General features: G+C 36.3%; 4 protein-coding genes across 4 annotated transcripts in view; all 4 read left to right on the forward strand.

Moving 5' to 3' along the window:
- Positions 1–104: 104 nt before the first annotated feature.
- Positions 105–2,448, forward strand: LOC121432172 (deleted in malignant brain tumors 1 protein-like; the record flags this gene model as incomplete). Its single annotated transcript, XM_041630028.1, has 3 exons — positions 105–114; positions 1,382–1,687; positions 2,111–2,448. Coding segments are annotated over 3 exons (654 nt in total), but the record flags the coding sequence as incomplete, so codon positions are not given.
- A 442-nt stretch (positions 2,449–2,890) lies between these two features.
- LOC121432175 (deleted in malignant brain tumors 1 protein-like) lies at positions 2,891–10,185 on the forward strand. Its single transcript, XM_041630030.1, has 4 exons — positions 2,891–3,182; positions 3,381–3,701; positions 4,015–4,329; positions 9,854–10,185. Exons 1-4 carry the CDS (start codon positions 2,891–2,893, stop codon positions 10,183–10,185), a joined length of 1,260 nt encoding a protein of 419 aa, XP_041485964.1.
- Positions 10,186–11,331: 1,146 nt separating this feature from the next.
- Positions 11,332–12,267, forward strand: LOC121432176. The gene has a single exon (XM_041630031.1). It carries the CDS (start codon positions 11,332–11,334, stop codon positions 12,265–12,267), a length of 936 nt encoding a protein of 311 aa, XP_041485965.1.
- An 8,157-nt stretch (positions 12,268–20,424) lies between these two features.
- LOC121432177 (neurogenic locus Notch protein-like) overlaps positions 20,425–23,004 on the forward strand; it is a 47,585-nt gene continuing 45,005 nt past the window's right edge. Inside the window, exons 1-2 of the mRNA XM_041630032.1 lie at positions 20,425–20,554; positions 21,253–21,363. Of these exons, the coding sequence (XP_041485966.1) occupies positions 20,425–20,554; positions 21,253–21,363 (241 nt within the window). The remainder of the gene's footprint in view (positions 20,555–21,252; positions 21,364–23,004) is intronic.

Genomic DNA, 23,004 nt, shown 5'->3' on the forward strand with positions numbered 1-23,004 from the left:
CCTCACACCTGACCAAATGTAGGCGGACGAAGGGTGACGAAAAGGGAAAAATGCGGGAAAAATGAACAAAATGCACGCGAATTCAAATAAAATTTCAGTCAAATCATGCGATCAGTAACTATTGTCAAATTTTATCAACGAATGGTAAGCGAAGGATTATGATATGCGAAGGATATCGAATTTTCGGTTCACCTCTTTAAAGGATTGCAGCCGAAGGCGAGCGAAGGGTTGATATAACCCAATAAGACGAACGAACAGTAAGCAATGGTTTGAAATGGCGTGCGATTAGAAACGAAGACGAGGAAATAGATCGGGCAATCTTGTTCGCTGTGTCATCGTGTTGCTTCGTTACGGGTTCTTTCGAGATCGGTCTACTTTGGCAAAAGCGCGATGAGGGACTATGCGCGACAATAAAGCACGTACGAACGATAAACGATTGACGAAGACTAAATAAGAGATGCGAATTCAAACAGATGACCAACGATTTCTCAATTCGTCGGGAAATTTTAAACATGTTCAAATTTTCCGCACGAATTTGAATAATTGCAGCTGTTAGTTCAGAAGGTGTACGAAACCACATACGATTTACTATCAGTTACCATTGAAAGCGATTTCTTAAAAAATGTCCTTCGCCAGCCATCGCACGGCATATTTCAGGCAATTCGATTAGGTGTGAAGGCGTCTTTAAGTAAAATAATAGCAAAAGAAACATTCATAGTATAATATTCGAAAATTTGTTTTTTCCGACGAATGGAATGTATATAATTCTTGTTATGGTACATATGGCCACATTTCCCACTAAACAATGTACGAAGTATATTGTTGAAAAAAATAGGCCTACTATACCTCATGTATGTATATATTATTTCAATCACGGGTGTAGTCATGAATCATGAATACAACTTACTCATATTTCTATATGAATATGCCTACTTAATGCTTGTTAAATCATTTTTCATGAGACAAAATTGATACATACATATATATATACATATATATATATATATATATATATCATATATATGTGTTGTAAAGAAATGGATGAAGAGAACAATGGTAGGCGTAGCTTTAAATCAAGGTTCCCCAGAGCTATCTACCCTTTGGAAAAATTGGTGATGCCGAAAAAATGTCTCTGCCGGGAATCGAACCCGGGCCCCCAGCTTTGAACGCCGGTGCCTTAACCACTAGACCACAGAGATGGGTTAGCGGCTAGGGTGACCCCGATCCGATTGACCGTCAGATAGACAGATTTTCGACACTATACCAATTATATTTTCCTTTGTCGGGTGACATTATATATTCATGTATATATAAAGCAATGATCATGCATAGGAACAATTACCTGAATGTGTTATTCAACCAATGTGTGATGCACTCGCAGTTCGTCTCCTTGGTGGATCTAACGATGCTGAAGGCAGAGTAGAGGTCTTGTATGGAGGATCATGGGGAACCGTTTGTGATCACGGCTGGGATCTGAGAGACGCGAGGGTGGTTTGTAGAATGTTGGGATTTGACGGAGCCTTGGACGCGCCGGTCTCTGTTAGGTTTGGTCAGGGATCTGGTCCTATTTTGGATCAGGTCGGTTGTGACGGGACAGAGGACAGTCTACTAGATTGTGTTCATGCAGGGACAGGACTCCACTCTTGCACACAAAGGACAGTTGCGGGAGCAGTTTGCTATTCAGGAGGTTTGTTTCATTCTATCATAAAAATCACACTCATACACCAGATCAGTTTGTCAATAAAAAATAGTCAAAGATAGTTAATGGACTGTATACCTCAAAATTTACTTAAACAGGCACCTTTTCATATTTAATACCTTACCATTCACCTTTCCGAGAACTGAATTTGGAATTTGAAACTGGACTTACTCTTTTGAAATATGTGTGAGATTATTTGAAATTTGACATGGAGCCTGGCCAGTTATCACACATGATACCAAATAACTCCTTGATGATACATTGAAACACATTTAAGACAAAAAAATGTATTAAAAAAGACTGTGTAGGCATAAAAAACAAAGGCTGATTATTAACAGAATGCTGAGTTGATAAGATATAGAAAAGGATTGATCTGCGTATAAAGTAAATTTTTTTCTCACACTATCAAAGCTTTTCCTGAGCCATTTCCAATTCGCCTTGTCGACGGATCTAGCGGTAATGAAGGCAGGGTGGAGGTCATGTACGGTGGATCTTGGGGAACCGTATGCGACGATGAGTGGGATTTAAATGATGCCAGGGTGATCTGCAGAATGTTGGGATTTGAAGGAGCCTTGGATGCACCGGGATCGGCTACGTTTGGTCAAGGTTCTGGGGATATTCTTTTGGATAGCATTGGTTGCACAGGTACTGAAGACAACCTGGCAGAATGTATCCATAAAGGAATAGGAGATCACGACTGTGCTCACACCGAAGATGCAGGTGTTGTTTGCTACTCAGGAAGTAAGTAATCTCTTCGCCAGTAGCCAGAGAGTAGGTCCTTTACTAAACAGAATGAAGAAGGAACGATGATTTTTAACAAAAGTAGAAATTTGGTCCGTATCCCTCGATAAATATTGTGTTTCTTCTCATTTGATATCTTAAAGTTTTTCAACATTTATGGTATTTTGAACTTGACAACGTATAGGAGATGAAATTTGCTTAAGTATAGTAGTCTACAGGGCCGCGGGGGGGGGGGGGCTGGGGAGCTTCAGCCCCACACCCCCCCAAAAAAGACCATTATGATTGTGATTTCTTGCATGGTCAGTCCCCCACTTTTGGCTCAGCCCCCTCCTTTGAAAAAGCTTATCTATATGCCACATGCCATCATTAGGTTTTTTAATGGATTTTGAATTTTCGCCTGCAGTTCATCCACATACCTTCAAAGCTCGCCTTGTTAATGGAATGAGCAAAATGGGTATTACTGAAGGCAGAGTAGAGGTCTTGTATGAAGAATCCTGGAGAACTCTCTGTGATCGCGGCTGGGATTTGAGAGACGCCAGTGTAGTTTGTAAAATGTTGGGATTTGACGGAGCCCTGGACGCACCGGGATCCGCAAAGTTTGGTCAAGGATCTGGTCCTATTCTACGTAAGGATATCCACTGTGGCGGTACAGAGCACAACCTTGCCGACTGTCCGATTGCAGTTATTGAACATAGCGACTGTAATCATCAAAGCGATTCAGGAGCTATTTGCTACTCGGGAGGTAGGTTTATGTTGTCAAGCATTTCGCAGCTTCTTTAATGATTTGTAGTCAATTCATTACTAAATCTTCATATTCCAATATTCGTCTTTATCTAATGCAATACCTTGCATATAATTGTCTTCATATCAGCTACTTGTAAAGTTGTTAAGAGGGTATAATTTTATCAATCTCAAAGTTCTTGCCATCCTGGTATTCTAGATCCATTTGAGGTTCGTCTTGTTGGTGGATCTAACGACGCTGAAGGCACAGTAGATGTCATGTATGAAGGGTCGTGGGGAACTATCTGTGATCACTCCTGGGATCTCAGAGACGCCAGGGTGGTTTGTAGAATGTTGGGATTTGACGGAGCCTTGGACGCACCGGGATCTGCTAAGTTCGGCCAGGGCTGGGAAGAAGTATTCCTCGACAATGTCGGTTGCATGGGTACAGAAGACAATCTCGCGAACTGTCTGCACAGAGGAATTGGAGTTACTGAATGTGGATATGAAGAGGTCGCGAGCGTCGTTTGCTTCTCTGGGAGTAAGTTATCTCACCGTTTTAGGGAATCTATAGTGGCTAGTTTTAATGCTTTTTTAAGGAATGCAAATTGCAGTGTACTTATCGTTCATTCTGTCTTGTGAAAATGTCAACTCATCCTGTATGCATGCACAATCATATCCACTAAAATACATTCCGTTGTGTAGTTGATAAATCCTGTTAATGCGATAATAAGGACTGTTCGTGTCCATCATTTTCGCAGTTATACAATTGGCAAAATTTCATTAAAAAAAACCCCCATATGATACCGGAAACATATCACCAACTTCACCATGATCATCTTCACGTTTCTCAGGTCCATTTAAAATTCGACTTGTCAATGGATCTAATGACGCTGAAGGCAGAGTAGAGATCTTGTACAACAGAACCTGGGGAACCATCTGTGATACTTGGTGGGATCTCAGAGATGCAAGGGTTGCTTGTAGAATGATGGGCTTTTTCGATGCCTCAGCTTCTCCGATTTTCCCAAGGTTTGGCCAGGGAGATGGCCATGGCCTGCTAACTCGTGTAGGATGCGTCGGAACAGAAGATAACCTCGAAGATTGTTTTCACAGAGGAATAGGATCTTACCTCTGCAGTGGGGACGCAGGGGCATCTTGTTCCAAGGGAGGTAGGAATTTTGTTGATGGATATAAAATGTCTCTTTTGTTGAATAAATGATATTCATTTATTTCATTCTACTGGGGGTAATGTTTCTGATTCATTTTTGTATATCATTATACTTAATTGGGAATCATTTAGTTATATTCACCGTTTCCATGTCGAAAAGACATGTTGCCGTCACTTTATATTCACAGGTAAGATCATGGCCATTCAAAATTTAATTTTCTTGATTTTTTTTACTCCAAATCGAACGGTGATTTAAGCTGGTATTCGAAATTGGAGAAAAGAAGGGTTTATTTACTGGTCCTATAGTTAACAAGTTTTTGTTCTTGACTTAAAAAATGTTCACTTCAAATCCCGAAAATTGGGGTGATTTAGCAAATCAGTCACTACATAAGTGCAAAGGTTGGCTAATTTGTACCCTTTTGGAATAGATCAGAGATTAAAAAGAAAAGAAAATTGTTAGAAGGAACATGTAATACAGCGTGATATTGGTAATTTGCAATACCGGTGATGGCACTGGAAGTCAAACATTGAGGAGGCGCGATAGCTCAGTCGGTAGAGCGCGGGATTCGTATTCCGGTGACCAGGGGTGGTATTCTGTAACTCTGTCATAACTTTTGTCATAAATTTTGTCATTTCTCTCCGAGATGTGACACCGCTATGATTGTCACAAATCGGTATTCTGAACATTGTCTTTTCCCTGTCATATCTCTCAAAGTTCCCGCCCATCTTTTCGGAAGCAATCCAATCAAAATCATCGTTAGTTCCCAGTGGGAGCCCTTCTAGCCAATAGGAATGCCCCGTGACAGGTAGGGGGTATTCCCAATTCTGTTGGTGGCATCGCGCAACTACGCGAATATTGATGCGCTTAATTACAAAGAGAGACAGGGAGCTGTGAAGGATTTTAGAGGAGAAGTAGAAAAATAAGGAAAACAGAGAAAAAAAAGAGAAATTAATATGTAGGGCCTAACTAATTGTAGCATGAAAAAATAATTTTAAAAATTGTCGTGGATGATGAGTGAAACTAATACCACAATCTAATCTAAATGATATCGTTACATGCTTGACATTCAGTCGGCAGGGTATCGGGATATTTGGTACTAAAAGATATGACAAAATTTATGACTGCTACCCCCTGTCATAACTTTTGTCATATCTTTTGCTTGTATAAAAGGATTACGCGCATTAAAGCCGCGTATTGTTGGTGCGCGCCAAAGAGATAAGACAAATTTTATGACAATTTTTGTGACAAAAGTTATGACATCCACCAGAATACCGATTTTGTCATATCTCTGAGATAAGATAAAATATGGAGATAAGACAATGTTCAGAATACCGCCCCCGGGCTCGATTCCCACTTGGTGCGCTAGTGCCCTTTGGTAAGGCATTAATTCTCATTACCAGGTCCTTAGGACCTTAAGCCGTCGGTCCTCTGGTTGCTTGTTTACAAGTATTCATGCTTTCTCGGCAATCGGGTAAAAAAACCCACCACCAATACCAATTTAAGTGCATGCAATAAAACCTCACATCTTGTAACTGGAAGATGTCTTGAAATGGTTTTGGGGTAAACATGCAACGTTACTGTACCTCATTTTGAAGTGAAAACGACATTTTTAATGATACGCGTAGGGATATAAAACCAATAATCTTAATAAGACTGCACAACGAAAGATGTCATTTCGCTGATGAAGCAAGCACTATGTTAACAACAATAGAGACTTCCAACCTTTATCACGGCTCTCTATTCATTTTTAAGCAGGATTAGCACTTGGACTGAAAGCCAGGACTCCTATTTTGTTCACACAGTTTATTTATCCAGCGTGCATTGCAAAATAATATAATTAGAGACACGGTCGTCCGTCGGCTGTACTTTTCCCCGTTACCTCACTGACTTTACTTAACTTAATTTTTTTTTTTTTTTAAATTTTCGAACTATTTTTTTTTTTTATTTTATATATTTTTTTTTAATATTTAACCCCCATATTCATCTACTCGTCTTATATGAGACTGTATCATCTAAATGGAGTTCAGTATCTACAAATACCCATGTGCCTGTTGTATGAAACCGGTTAAGAACAATCAGAAGGGACTTAAGTGTACTAAATGCAACCAATGGCTACATATCATTTGTGCTGGTATTCCTGAAGAGATCTACAATGACAAGTCAGAGAACTTTTTCGGTTGGCAATGCAGCATTTGTATTTTTAAAGACATGCCCTTCTATAATGAATCGGAAAATATTACCATCCCGGAGTCAGATAATGTCAGTAGAAACACTACCAACCGAAACATTACTTGTATGCACGGTTTATACTACCAAGAATTACGTGGTAATGGCCTTAAGATCGCCCATTTAAATGTTAACAGCCTACTGAGACACATTGAAGAAGTGAGAACATTTGTTAAGACTAACAAGGTTCAGATATTCGCAGTTAATGAAACCAAAATAGATGAATCTATCTATGATATGGAAATCATGATTGACGATTATAATTTGATTCGTAAAGACAGAGTTCGACAGGGTGGTGGAGTAGCCATTTATCTCCACAAATCATTACATTTTGAAAAAATAAGTCATGAATTTCTTGATGATTTAGAAGCACTTATTATTAAAGTTTATCTCAAGTTTTCAAAACCTCTTATCGTATCAACTTGGTATAGACCACCATCTTCAGATATTGGAATCTTTAATTTGTATGAAAGATTTCTTAGCGTTATTGACACAATGAATTGTGACATAGTTATAGCAGGTGATGTAAACTGTGATATCCTAGCTAAACCCTTATCAAGTATGACCAAGAAATATGTTGAAATAAATAATGTTTATTCTCTGGTTCAAATTAATACCAAAGAAGCAACAAGAATCACAAATGTTTCTGCTACACTGATAGATCATTTATTAACAAACAACACTAAAAACGTAGTCAATCATGGTGTAATTCATAACGGGATGAGTGACCATTCGATTAGCTTCCTGACCTGGAACTCTAAGATCTGTGCTCAGCCCAAATTTATCTCTTTCAGAAGTTGCAGCAAGCTCAATAGTGATGACTTTAGAAATGATATTCGTAACCAGAATTGGGAAAGTATAGAGCAGTGTAATTCAGTTGATGATGCTGTCGAATTATGGCAAAATATGTTTTTACATGTTGTTGACAAACACATGCCAAATCGTTCAAAAAGAATAAGTACAAAGGGTTCTCCTTGGATGAATGCAAATATTTGTAAACTCATGAAAAAACGTGACAAAATTAAAAGAAAAGCTTGCAAACTGAAAGATGAAAAACTTATGTGCGAGTACAGAATATTACGTAATAAGGTAACAAATGAAGTAAGGAAATCAAAGAAACGGTATTACTCTGATAAATTTACACATTTTAAGGTAAACCCAAAGCAGACTTGGAAAACCTTAAAGTCCATTATTCCGAATAAAAAACGTGAAATACCTACCGTTTCGTCTAATTCGGATTGTAATACTGAAACTGCTAACCTATTCAACACTTACTTTGCAAACGTAGGGAGGCAATTAGCCAGTGAAATACCTGATATGAACCCCCATACAGAAAATGATAATCATACAAATGAGAATTTTGTATTTACTCAGGTGAACGAACATGATGTTTTGAAAATCATAAGAAATCTTAAAAACACTAAGTCTGTCGGTGTTGACAAGATATCTGTCTTTGTTTTGAAGGCATGCTCTATGGAGATATCAATGAGCATTGCTAAGTTGATTAATCTGTCTTTGTCAAGCGGTATATTTCCGCAACAATGGAAAAAAGCCAAGATTATCCCAATTCACAAAGGTGGCGATAAAAATTTTCCTTCGAACTATAGGCTCATTTCAATTCTGCCCTGCGTATCTAAAATACTGGAAAGGGTTGTTCAACGGCAAGTCTTAGATTTTTTGCGAAAGAATGATATTTTGACACCTGCCCAATCCGGTTTTCGGCCACGGCACTCAACTATTACCACTCTCCTAAAGGTAACCGATGACTGGTTTCACTCGGTCGATCTGAAACATTACGTTGGGGTCGTCTTCGTCGATTTAAAAAAAGCATTCGACACCGTGAATTGTGATATTCTTATGAAAAAAATGAATAACCTAGGTATTTCTGGTACACCATCCTTATGGTTTCGAAGTTACATGTCAAACCGGGTTTGTAGGACTCTTATTAATTCGGAACTCTCTTATGAATCAGTTATTAACTGCGGTGTGCCCCAGGGATCACTCCTGGGGCCACTGCTCTTTATTTTATATGTTAACGATTTAGTGAAATGTATTAATACATGTCATATCCAATTGTATGCGGATGACACCGTTTTGTATTTTTCACACCCCTCCATTGATAGAATCAATGAGGCTCTCAACTCAGATTTAGAAAATATGTACCAATGGATGTGCCAGAACAAGTTAAGTGTTAACTGTCAAAAAACGGTCTGTATGCTCATTGGAAGCAAGAATATGATTTCCAAACAAAACGCCCTTCATGTTTCCTTAAATAATACCCCATTAGAACAAGTTAATCATGTCAAATACCTAGGCATCATAGTTGATGATTATTTGAATTTTAATCTGCATATAGACAACATGTTGCAAAAAATAGGTCAATTAGTCGGCTTTCTGAGAAGATTGCGGCGATCCTTAAGTGAATCGATTCTGAAATTAATATATAGTTCGTTGATCCTACCTTACTTTGATTATGGCGATGTTGTTTACGATGCATCCTTTAAGAAATACACAGACCGCCTCCAAAAACTACAAAACAGAGCAGGTCGTATTATACTTCAGATTAAACCCGAATCTCATATATCTACTTTGGAAATGCACAATACACTAAATTGGCAATTGTTGGACAAAAGAAGAAGCGATCATTCCCTTATTCTCATGTATAAGATCATGAATAATCTATCTCCAAAATATTTAAGAAATGAATTTGAGTTAGTATCACATACGTATCCCTCCCGTTTCGGAACCAAATTTAAATTACCCAAACCAAGAACAAATTACCTCAAAAGATCCTTCAAGTATAAAAGCGCCATGGCTTATAATTCCCTTCCTCCTCACATTAAATCATCCCCTAGTATTAATATCTTCAAATCTAAGATTGTTGATCTGTAGCCACATGGACTCCGATATACCCCCCCCCCCCCTCATCCCCAATTAGGTTTGCACCCTATACCTTTTTTTTCCCGGTGTTTTATCTGAATATGTTTACTGTTAATATTTGTATTTTTAACCATTTATGTTCGTCACTATTTTCTTTTATTCTTCTGTAAATCTCTTATTTTAATCTTGTTATACTGTGTCTACAACTTATATGTTAATGTTAAATGTTTTGGACCCCACGGAAGACCAGCGTCACTGTGCCAGTCACGCTGAATGTGGGCTATCCACCGTATTTTATTGTATATAATTGTGCTTTTAATACGGAAATAAATACTACTACTACTACTACTACTGAATATTTATACCAACACTTCATATTTTTAGTGGCTAATGCTTTGTTTATTTTTTTACCTATCAGTTCGACTTCTCAATGGATTAAACGAATCGCAGGGGAGAGTTGAGGTACTCCATGAAGGCTTTTGGGGGAGTGTTTGCGACGACTCTTGGGACCTTGATGACGCTACCGTTGTTTGCAGACAGTTAGGATTTGATGGGGCTTTAGCGGCTCTACCCAATGCAGAATTTGGAGAAGGGTCTGGTGAGATCTTTCTGGATGAGGTTCAGTGTAATGGAACAGAAACAAACATCCAGAACTGTAAACATAATGGAATAAGAGTCCATAACTGCATGCACAAGGAAGATGCCAGCGTCATATGCAGACAAGCAGGTGATCAAGATTACATTGAATGATTATTTTCGTACTTTATTGTATTATTTTTGAGGAAGCCTGCACTATTATGCTCTTTCTTACATTTGCTTAACGGAATATTTTTTCCACAAAGGAAGATTTAATACATGTTTACATATGCTTTGTTTAAAGGTCAAGTCCACCCCACAAAAATTTAGATTTGAATAAATAGAGAAAAATCAAACTAGTAAAACGCTGAAAATTTCATCAACATCGGATGTAAAATAAGAAAGTTATGACATTTTAAAGTTTTGCTAATTTTTCATAAAACAGTGATATGGTGATATCCCTCACTCGCTATTTCTTTTGTTTTTTATTGTTTGAATTATACAATATATCATTGTTTATAGATTCGACAATAAGGACCAACTTGACTGAATCATTTAGTATTAAACAACGCTCATTCCACATGCTCAGGGAGGAATTAATCTTTGTTCCACTTGACAATGAGGATAAAATAGGATTTTCTCTATTTATATAATAAAAAAACAAAAGAAATAGTGAGTGGATTACATCATCACTTTCCTAATTTGCATACCCGGCAGGATGTGAATATAACTGTTTTGTGACATTAAGAAAAAAAATTAATATGTCATAACTTTCTTAGTTTACATCCGATTTTTGATGAGATTTTCAGTGTTATGCTTGTTGGATTTTTCTCTTTCTATTCAAATCAACTTTTAGTTGGGGTGGACCTTTCCTTTCAGTTTCAAATTTACAAGAGAAAACTGAAGGTTCATTTTTTACGAGTTGACACGAGTTGACTCTTTAACATGTTTAAGGATAATTCATTCCTACTCAGTTCTTATCCTATAAATCTTCATACTGTTTTATAATTAAAAAAAATGCAAAAAAAATATGATTAAGCATATCAGTCTAATCAATTTTGCACCAGAAAGGAAAAAAGGGAGCACCATTTTTTGTTTTGGTCCAGATCTCGATTTCATTCACGCAGAAAGTTTAATGGTGAGCTTTACCATTAGAAAATGGCTTTCAGATGTTTTGGAAAAAAAGTATTTTGTATGATATACACATTCACTTCATTAGAAAATGAATCGGAATACTTTTTACATATACATTTACATTTATAGGGTTTAAATTCTATGTCATTCCAATTCCCAACATTTTCTATAGATACGAGTAAGAAGATGACGCCCAGTACGGACATCTCCACGAGTGAGAAAAGCCCTCACGCGGTCAAGCTGACAAGTCCAGAAAACATCTTTACCAAAGTTACACATCCGTTTCAGGAGAGTAAGCCTGAAATATCAAAGTCAACTAAAGGATCGTTTATACCAGGTCTTATCGGATCGTTTATTTCGTTCGTGAGTATCGTTTTGATCGCATCACTTGCTTACTGCATCAGGAGGTTCAAAATGAGCATGGCTAGCAGGACCTTGAACGATTATGGTTATGTAGATGTGATGAATATCGCATCCTGTAATGCTCTATCAACTAATTCGGCACCCCAAGGTTCAAGTTACGCCCCGCCCCCATTGCCGGATAGACCAAATACAAACACTCTTGGACGTCATAAGATGGCATTGGAAGATATGAAAGGTGGCGAGACAGAAGAGGTAAATGAACATGCTAGGAGAAACCCTACTTACCAAACACCCAAAACCGATAAAGACTTTGACAAAGACGAGCGTCTCCTGACGGACGCAAGTCGACCATCAGTGTATGGAAAGGAGACATCTGGCAAGGAATTTTGTGATGTCACAGATGACTTGGCGAAATCTTTCAGAAATAAGGAAGAGATTAATACATTGTCTCTTTACGGGGATGAAAATGTGGTGAAACATGAGTACATGGATCTGAAAACAGCATCGAAGAAGTCAAAAACAGAAGATGTTGATCTAAATGGATATCTCCTACCAAGCAAAAGGTATTTTGTACGAGAATGCGTTGCAGCGGCAGAAGGACAATCTTTCTCTATGGAAGGAGTATCGAACACAGGAATTCCTCGCACTAAAGATGGCAAGAAGCTGGCATCAACGCATGAAACGACACATGGATATGAAAACTTTTCCCCAAAACCCGTCATTGAGTATGGTACAGATCTCGATGGGCCGTCTCCTTGATATAAAATAGAAATCAAACCTCTTTAAAGAAATTACATGTATATATATCACTCAAATGAAAGAAAATATATATAATAATAATATGTAAAAACATGATGGTGAGAGTTGTAACTATTTTGAAAATGAGACCGCTTAAACCAGGGACCCTGCTTAGACAATGCAAATTGATATTTTGTTCAGTAAATCCTGACATCGGTTAGAGACAAACTTGTATGTGTCTCCGGGAAACATCTAAGAGAGTCACTGTTACGAGTCTAGTATTTGGACTCTAAAGATAAATTTTGCTCTAATTTTTGTAATATAATGTTTCCTATATAACAATTAAGATAATGATGTAGAGGTGCTTGGTTGAGTTTAGTGTGGAGGTGGCGCTATCCATCGATATCCGACGATTTCCGCCAGGCTAAGCGAGAGGGATTCCACCCTCTCCTGTACAGCTCTCGTCATTAGATTTTGCTATTAACTGCACTGTGTGTGAGGTATAGATTCACCGAGGAAAGGCGTTGTGGAGTATTAAAATCTTATGAGTATTTTGTTTAATAAACATCTTTTGCGGGTGCGGGTTCGTCGATTGGTTTTGATAAGGGGCTTTCACAATAGCTCGTGCGATCGTTATACGATCATCACAATATTATGTTGCACACAATCACAACGGTTGTAAGATGTCACACCCTCAATTGTGAAAGGGGCTTTAGCAAGGGTAGGGGTCTATGAAACTGTTATAAACCACGATCGAGGCACAGCCGATTGGGTTTAGCCGTAAGTATCCATAATACTGTAGTTGCCACATGCTTACTTCTCCTATATCGACCCGACCCCCCCCCCCCCCATGCTGAAAATTTCATCAAAATCGGATGTAAAATAAGAAAGTTATGACATTTCAAAGTTTCGCTCATTTTTAACAAAATAATTATATGAACGAGCCAGTTACATCCAAATGAGAGAGTCGATGATGTCACCCACTCACTATTTCTTTTGTTTTTTATTGTTTGAATTATACAATATTTTAATTTTTACGAAATTGACGATTAAGACCTCCTTGCCTGAAGCACAAAATGTTAAAATAATGGAATTCCACGTGTTCAGGGAGGAATGAAACTTCATTTCACATGACAATGACGAAAAAATAAAAATATTTCATATAATAAAATACAAAAGAAATAGTGAGTGAGTGATGTCATCAGTTCCTCATTTGCATACCGACCGAGATGTGCATATAACTGTTTTGTGAAATGAGCGAAACTTTACTATGCCATAACTTTCTTATTTTACATCCGATTTTGATGAAATTTTCAGTGTTATGCTTGTTGAATTTTTCTCTTTTTACTCAAATGAAGTTTTTGTTGGGGTAGACTTGTGCTTTAAGTAAACAGTGATGGACCATTCATAGCCCAGAGATATGGTACCAATTCTTCAAATGTGTTTTTGTATTTGTTTAGGGCATTCTACTATACCAATCGTGATACTTGTATCTTTTAGATGCCAAGCAAACAATATATATATTAATGAATTCATTATGTTGTCAAAACTATCAAATTTTTCACCTTGATTTCTTATTTGATCGATTGTGTATAATGTTTAATGCTACACCTGCTGTATGCATAATCTCCTTTACACTAAACAGTAGAGAATCATGCAATCATCACAAAGCGTTATTAGCATGGTGAAAATCACCGGTGGGCGAACACACCAGGGCGAAAAATATATCACTGCATACGACTGAAAATACAGCGTGTCCCGCAAAAATTTTAAAGTCTGTTTAAAAGAGTATGATGTTAAAATGACGACATCATATTTTATATAATTATATAATCGTAAACTATGATTTATGTTATACAACTGGATCAAATTTTATGCAATAAGGTTCATTGAACACGGAGATATGAGCCTTCTTTCAGCACTGACTCGTCAAAACCTCTCAATCCAAGTTTCGTTATTTCAATGAATAACGTGTGTAGTCCAAACATTTAATTTATGGACATACATTCATATCTAGATTTTTTTTAAATAAACATGCATTTTATATGTAGACTTTGCTTTTCCATAGTTGCGATTGATTGGATCAATCGCAACTCTTTGTAAGACGGGGCCGAGGTCATCTTCAAGTCCTGAAGAAAGGAAATTCCTTGCAGGTTTACGCGTGTAGCTGAACGTGAATAGATGCATTGTTAGCTGAATCTGACTGCCCATACTACTTGATTAAGAGGTTTCCTGTTGTAAAATGCTCATATTTTTATGGTTATTAGACCATATAACATAAAATTTCATCCAGTTGTAGAAAAGAATGTTAGTTCACGGGTGTAAAGGTAAATGATATAATGTATTTTGATATTATACCCATCTAAAGTTTCATTAACATTTTTTGTGGGTCACGCTGTATAGCATATGGCGGACATGGCTTTATTAATATAACATCAACGTCAGTGATCATACAAGGATTGTATGTATTGAAAATATATTATACAGTTACGAGAATAATAATAGTAATCATGACAAAATAACAGTTGAATAATATATAATGGCGGTGAATAGAGAGAGGGACGGGAGAGAAGATGATGGAGAGAGAGAGATACAGAGAGATGTTAAAAGGGAGGAAGCTAGAGAGAGAGAGAGAGAGAGAGAGAGAGAATTGGAATAGAGAGGGGACGAAAGAGATGGGCTGATTTTGAAGGAGAGAGCTTGAAAAATTTGCGTTTTGTTAATCATCATCTCAATGCTATAATTAATGTTGTCCATCGGTCTTTTCCCAGCTAATCAATGTAGATCTCATTACTTGTCACTGTAAATCGAGTGATAACTCCAAAGTAAGTGTAAAGTCAATATCCTACCGCAGTTAGATCAGGAAATCTTTCATAAGCCAACAAAATATCGTAATTTTGAAGGAAAGGGACCCAGAGATCCCAACTATCAAATCTATTGGGGGAAAGGTGTAAATAAGGATTCTGATGTTATAGTTAGGATGATGAACAGAGGAGGAAGAACAAAATCATCTCCGTATTGAACCTCAAACTCTATCAAAGATAATCCAGACATAACAACCGGGGAGCAGAAAATACGTCACTGAGATAACGGGTTCTGATTGGCTGTCCAAACCAGACACCTTGGCAATCAGATTGTTTTAATATATATGTTGCAAAGTCTGAACATAATCCTCAGATTTTCTTTCACCACCATGGTGTGTTGTTCAGGGTTCATGCACCATAAAGGCCTCTGAATGTAGCGCCGATCACCGTCCATCGTTTTATAAGATTTTCCTCCTAAAAAATTTCACTGGGTTTTGCACTTTTCATTGAAATTGAAATCACCCTTGAAAAACACCACAAAGTCATGCGCTAATATCTGTGGTTTAAAAGATATATCGGCATCGTGAATCTAAACCTTGAGTGTCGACCAGCTGACCGCGATTGACCGTGACATCATTGACCACCATGGTAAGTTCTTTATTATTCTACATCTTGTAGCATTAGTTGTTAAAATAATATCTGAAATAGTACTAGAACTCATAATAGATGAAGTAATAGTTCTCGTCGCAGAAGTAGAACTACTAATAATCATGTAAGAAGTAATGTAGTATAAATGATAGAAATGTTTGTAACAGTAGTATAAGTAGTAGTAGTGATACTAGAAGTAATAGTAATATTAGTAGTATAGTGGTAGAAGTAGCAGTAGTATTAGTAGTAGTAGGATCGAAATTTCGTTAACAGTATTAAAATAGGCCTATACCCATATATGCCAAACGTAGATTAAGTTTCTGATATTCATACATTACAATGATACCACAAATTTTGAAAACATCGATGTTATCAATAGCTTTATAATTTCTTTCATGATTTTCTAACTCCTTAATTGTTGAAAGATTATGTCTTTTTCCAAAAAACATGGTTATGATATCTATCCCCGATTCTCTTCTCTTCCCACTTTATTATTGGATTTTCATATTCGGCTTATATTTAATCTCAAGGATGTTTAATTTTGTACGTTTTAGAAATGATTTCATAACACTGTTTTATACAACACTTTGACGCGTTATTGTATTTTATTGGCATACATCCTTAAAAAATCTCCATCTACAAGTCCAATCTCTTACCATATTTACCGACACCTGTAAATTTCTCATTTCCGTCATAAATATCACAATCATATCTTAAATCTGATTGTCATGACTTTGCCCCGCATGGAGCGCGCCGATTTCCGATAAATTAAACAGATCGTGGCGGATATTAATATATGATTGTATGAACCAATATTACTGCCAGGTTAATAATTAAACACTTATAGATGTGGAGATTATTATAATAATGGGGTGCAAATCTGCCTCCTCCGAGTGATAGAGACTTTATTTTTTTTATTTTTTTTAAACAAGTGCACACCTAGTTTCCAATAATGCAAATAGCATTTCCATTTATTTGAAAGCAGGGTAAAAGATCATTGTAGATTAAATGCCTTGCTCATGGGCATAGGAGCCGCGGTCGGGGATCGAACTCCGGACTTTCCATGTATAACCAGGCGCCTTAGACCACTCGGCCACGCCACCTCCACTTTAATGCCAATGATTATCGATTATTGTCTCGATAGCAGTGGAGGTGTCGTGGCCAAATGGTTTAAGGCGCCTGGCTATACAAGGAAAGTCTGGGGTTCGATCCCCGGCCGCGGCACCTATACCCGCGAGCAAGGAATTTAATTAATACACAGTGCTCTTTTACCCCGCTTTCAAATAAATGGAAATGCTATAAATGCATTTTATGTAACTAGGTGTGCACTTGTTAAAAAATAATAATGATTGCATTTTGATATCAGGAAGGATTTTATTTTTTTTTATAATAGATATTATACATTTCCTATAATTTGGTCACGCTAAAGACGAAGTTGATAAAAAACTTCAGCAATAATGAAAATCATCAGGCCTTATTCGGGTGAGAGGGGGAGATTGATTAAAATAAGGCTTAAAATAAATTCATTAAATCATTTTCCAAGAACAGGAGTGGCCTAACTTCATCATAAATTAGATAAATGTTTAAAACAAATATTTGATCTACGTTTGCAACAATTAAGTCGATTTTCTATCGGTCCTTTAGATAATGATTTAATTGTACTTTTTGCCGTCTTGGTCATGAAAACATTACCCTGATGGCTTGTAAATAAAAGCGAAATGTTCAAGATATCATAACTATAATTATATTAATATTTTTTCTCCACCATTTTCAACTACTTACACAGTAAAATAAAACAACATGTTGTTTAAGCCTGTCACTTTAACAACAATTTGCTTACACTTTTTTTTAATAATTGTTTAAACTTTTAAACTACTTGTTTAAACAAAATCCACAGTTGTTTAAAAGGTTTAAATTATAGTTATTATAGTGACGGGCTTAAAAATGTGCTTAAAATTTCAAGCAACATTTTTACAGTGTAGACTGCTAAAAATTGATTTTACAGAATAAATGAAAAAAAACATATAATGATTCCCAGAAAATATATTTAATTTTTTTTTCTCCAGGAGATTTGCTGCAGTTTAATAGAACTGGTTTGTTTATAAAAAAAAAATAGGAAAGTAAAAGTTTAATTACAGGAAATTTGTAAGGTTTTACACACCAAATACCAATTTTCTGTCATTTTATACAATGCATATAATATTACACAGTGCAGTTAGCTTACAGACTCTGCTGCAGGATAAATTTATTAACAGTTTAGGTTTTATTTTCTCGTTGGATTTCTTTCATTTATTACAGAAGAAATTTGTTCCTATCTTCACTTTGCTACTGATCACACTTTTACATCTCAAAGGTGGGTAACAAAACGCAGTTGCAAAAAAAAGCAAAGGAACTGATGAAAACGTTGTGTCTCCTATAACAAAAAATAAATGAAAAACCGTCTATAGAGCGGCTTTAAATTTAATTGTGAATTTGACAATTATTGTAGATTTTTAATAGATATAATGGAAAACGTTGTCGTTGTTATCTCAGGCCCAACATCTGAGCGAAGCATGTAATTTATCTAAATTAATGAAATTTTGTTGCGGTCGCTTTGAACCGGTATCCATGTATACCTAAAAGACAGTAATTATTGATCAGTAATAGCTTTTATCATGATTAGAAAATTGACCATTGTTGATAAAAAATTATTACAATATTACTTTATATAATCACGCTAATTTGACTATGGTTTGAAAATACGTCTTGTCTTCTTTAAAAAATGACATAAATATCGAATTGGAATTTAATTTAGGTTTTGAAAGTCAAATGTGTCGGGATCCACCGAACTGCTTAGAGATAACTTCCCCGGATGGAAGAACAATCCAGCTTGTGTTGAAGGCGCCCAAAACAGCGTTGGCAAACTCTATACGCCATGTCCACGGAGAGGACATCCGGTCTCCAGAGAACAGTGTTTCCCAGATGATGGTGTGCTCATTTCCAGGTGATTTTCTCCATGTCATGGGCATATGAATAATGATGCAATTTGTTAAGTGCCCATATCCAACATGTCCATTGCGTGGATCAAGGCCCTTGTCCGATTGATCGATGCACAAGCATTCTACGGAAAAGAAATAATGGAAGGCATCCATTAAATTGGTTGAGTGCCTTGGATGATAATAGCAAGAGTAAAACCAGAGGACTGTGATGCTTCCTGATTAACCTAAAATATAGAGAGAAAATATTGTATCGATGAATCATGACCAAATACGAGAGCATTAGTAAATGTAAATACAAACCCAAGAACCCCTATATATATATATATATATATATATATATATATATATATATATATATATATATATATATATATATATATTATGTATATATATTGTGTGAAAGAAATAGATGAAAGCTTATCTACCCGTTGGAAAAATGCCGAAAAATGTCTCTGCCGGGAATCCAACCCGGGCCCGCAGCTTTGAACGCCGGTGCCTTAACCACTAGACCACTGAGACGGGTTAGTGGCTAGGGCGATCCCGATCCGATTCACCGTCAGATAGACAGAATTTCAACACTTATAACAATTATGATTTCCTTTGTCGGGTGAAGGTGGGTTTATGTATATAATGATACATGAGTAAATAAAGGTGGAATGAAAGAAATATAAAACTTGAATAGAATGGAATAAAATACAGGAAATAACATATGAAAAAATAAAGAAAGAAAAAAGGATAAATAAAAACAATAAGAGTAAGAACAATAAATCGATGAAGGAATTGGGAATTATTCAAAATTTAGGTTACCGCATTGATCAACACTGACCCCTCTCTATCTTATTCATATTTACGATGTTATGACTCCTTAGAAATCTTCATCCGTGTTATTCATGGTTAGCCATTGATTATCATGTTTCAATGATAACAAGCCTTGCCGTTATCTTGGGCAATATCTTGAAGCAAACTTTGTAACCGGTAGAAATTCTTATATAATTTCCAGCTTGTTGGAGTATGCCATGCTTAAATGCTGCGGAATGCACAGAGACAGTCGAGGGATATTCTTGTGACTGTACAGAGGGATTTACTGGGAACGACTGTGATTATGGCAAGTATAGGAGTTTGAGGTTGCAACGGAAGAGTCTGCAAATACCGCAAATCTTCTGTGATCGAGCTTTCACCCAGTATTGCTAATTAGTCCAGGCCTTCTTACACCCACATTCAGAAAATATGTTAGATGCTAGCTAAGGTTATTTCTCATTTTCGGGAAACAGTTTTTAAAAATATAACTAACCCTTTTTTCTGCTGGCTCCCGGTGATAATGATCTGATAGGAGCACGATTTCATATGATTCGCTTTCTTTCCTTTGTTGTACGTGAGTGAATCGATTAGCATAGTTGCATGAAACTTTTTAAAAAAGATTTTTAAAATGTACAAATATTGTGCTAAATCAACTTTGTCGCATATTGTCTGCATGTATTAACATTTCCACTTAATCAGCTAGGGGGGGGAGTTTCATGGAAGTAGCAAACAGTGATTACTGACAAATCTGGGGTCCGTTGCACAAAGAGTTGCGTTTAAACGCAAGTCAAAAAATCAATCGCAAGTCCCAAATGCGCGCTGTTGATTGGTTGAAAATCAAGTTGCGCGTGATTTTTAGAGTTGCGATTGATTACAACTCTTTCTGCAACGGGCCCCTGTTCTGCAAGGATTTCAGCAGGTTATTGTAGGAACTATGGACTATTTGTTTCATGACTTGCTCCCCAGATATTGATGATTGTGAAGGTGACCCCTGTCATAATGGTGCTACCTGCATGGATGAAGTGAATTCTTTCAAGTGCGCTTGCCTTGCCGGATATGAAGGAGATCTTTGCCAAACAGGTTAGAACTGATATCCCCCCCTCCTCTGTCTTGTTGTTCCTCAGTAGATAACATTAAAAAAAAATTGCTCTAAAAATTGGATTGCAATTATGCCTTAAGCGGAAAAGAGAACTTGAAATTTGGAAGAAAGAAAGGATAACGAAGATAAAGGATTCAATCATTGTATATGTGGAATCATCTACGAAAGTTCGAGCAATGTGATCACGGAATCTTTTAAAATTATTCTAATTTCTTTGACATATGATTTTGTGGAATAATTAAGAAGATAGTTAAAATGATGATGATAATGTGATGCTGCTGATGATAGCGGTGATGGCGGTGTTGATGAGGAGGATGGAGGTGATTTTGATAATGATGGCGATGCAATTGTGATGCTGCTATACTGCAATCCAATTTAATGGCTCCTCAATCACCATTTTCAATATCAGTAAATAGTATTTGACATTCAAAACTTTGTTTCCCTCATCAAAAGTAATTGATTCAAATATAGAATGCCACAATGAACCTTGTTATAATGCAACCTGCGTTGATATTGTAAGTAACATATACCGAGATGGTTTTGTTCGAGATTTACATGGTTACTTTGCAAAATAATTTATATAATAAAAACATTTTAGTGTCAATTAACATGATTAATGTACTATCAAGTAACGCAAATGAAAGTTGACTTTCTAATTTGTCATCTTGATTTTATACAGAGGTCAACGAATGCTTCGATGATCCGTGTGAAAATGGCACCTGCGTTGATCTGATAGGCAACTTCAGCTGCGATTGTATCGAGGGATTTTCAGGACGTCTTTGCGAGATTGGTATGTTATCGAAGAAGCATAAGCCTAAATACAAAACTTAAGATTGAATTATAACATCAAGAATATACTACAGTTGAGCAACTTTGCCTCCAAATGCAATGATTTATAGACTCATAAATCTCTTTCAAAAATTGTATAAACCTTAAAATGCTATTATTCGTTTTCTGTCCAAAGAGATCAACGAATGCTACGATGCCCCTTGTCATAATGGTACATGTATTGATCTGATTGGCAACTTTAGCTGTAATTGTTTCAACGGATTTACGGGATCTCATTGCGAAATTGGTAGGTTTTAGAAGGTTTTTGTATTAATTTAAATATATACCATTTTTATACGATAGGATACATTTGTTCTGTGTTTAATTTGTCATCCGTTAGATAGGCTGGTATAGTTTTCTATGTCTTACAAGGATATACAAAGTACTGGATCTAATTGCGTTTTGATCAGTTTTGATGTCCATAAATGAATTCAAGGCTCATTATGTAGAAGTTTAAATTGATATTAGGAATTAAAATTTGAAGGACAAAAATGTCCTAATTGTTTATTTGGCTATACATTTAACGTTTGAAATCACAAGGTCTATTTTTATACAGAGATTAATGAATGCCTTTACGAACCATGTTATAATGGAACCTGCGTTGATCTGATTGGTAACTCGAGCTGTGATTGTTACGAAGGATACACTGGATCTTACTGCGATATCGGTAAGAAGTAAATTTCATAGAACAATATTTCAAAACAAGGTTTAGGTGCCATGGCAGAGTGGTCTAAGACGCTTGTTTCGAGATTCGAGTCTCGGGGGTTCGATTCCCGGCACAGCATTTACGCCCTTGAGCAAGTCATTTTATCCACATTGCTGTTTTATCGTACATCAAATAAGTGAAAATGTATGCATTTTGAATGCAATAGTGTGGACCTGTTAAAAAAATACATAAGAAACATGGGTTTGAAGTCCATAAATTAATTAAAGGGTCTTGATGTTATGTGAATTTGAAGTCAATGCCAGGGTTTAACATTGAAACAAAGTCTAGATTATCTACATTTTTTAAATTTTTTTTTGTATTGATGAAATCACATTATTTGTTATATATAGAGTTTAACGAATGCCTTAACCAACCGTGTTATAATGGAACCTGAATTGATTAACATTTTCTTCATTTTTTAAATTTTTATTATTATCATTATTATGATTATTATTTTTTTTTTTGGGGGGGTCAAATACTTCATTTATTCCATACTCTATAGAAATAGCAAAATGCTACAATGTACCTTGTTATACTGAAATATGTATTGATCTGATTGGCAACCTTAGCTTTGATGATTGTTACGAGTAATTCACTGGATCTTATTGCGATATTAGTAAGCTATGACATCCATAAATAAAATTGGTCATTATGTGAAATATTAAGTACATTTGAGAACTTAACATTTGGAAACCAAAATATGTAGATTTCAGTATCCATTACTGTAATGTATGAAATTACGTAAATTATTATAAACAGAGATAACGAATGCCTTGATGAACCATGTGATAATGAAACCTCTATTGATCTGATTGGAAACATCATTTGCATTTGTTACGAGGGTTTACTGGATATTATTGCGATATCGGTTAATTACCGCAACATCCATAAGTGAAT

Source organism: Lytechinus variegatus, chromosome 18, assembly GCF_018143015.1.
Source record: "Lytechinus variegatus isolate NC3 chromosome 18, Lvar_3.0, whole genome shotgun sequence".
Lineage (NCBI taxonomy): Eukaryota > Metazoa > Echinodermata > Echinoidea > Temnopleuroida > Toxopneustidae > Lytechinus > Lytechinus variegatus.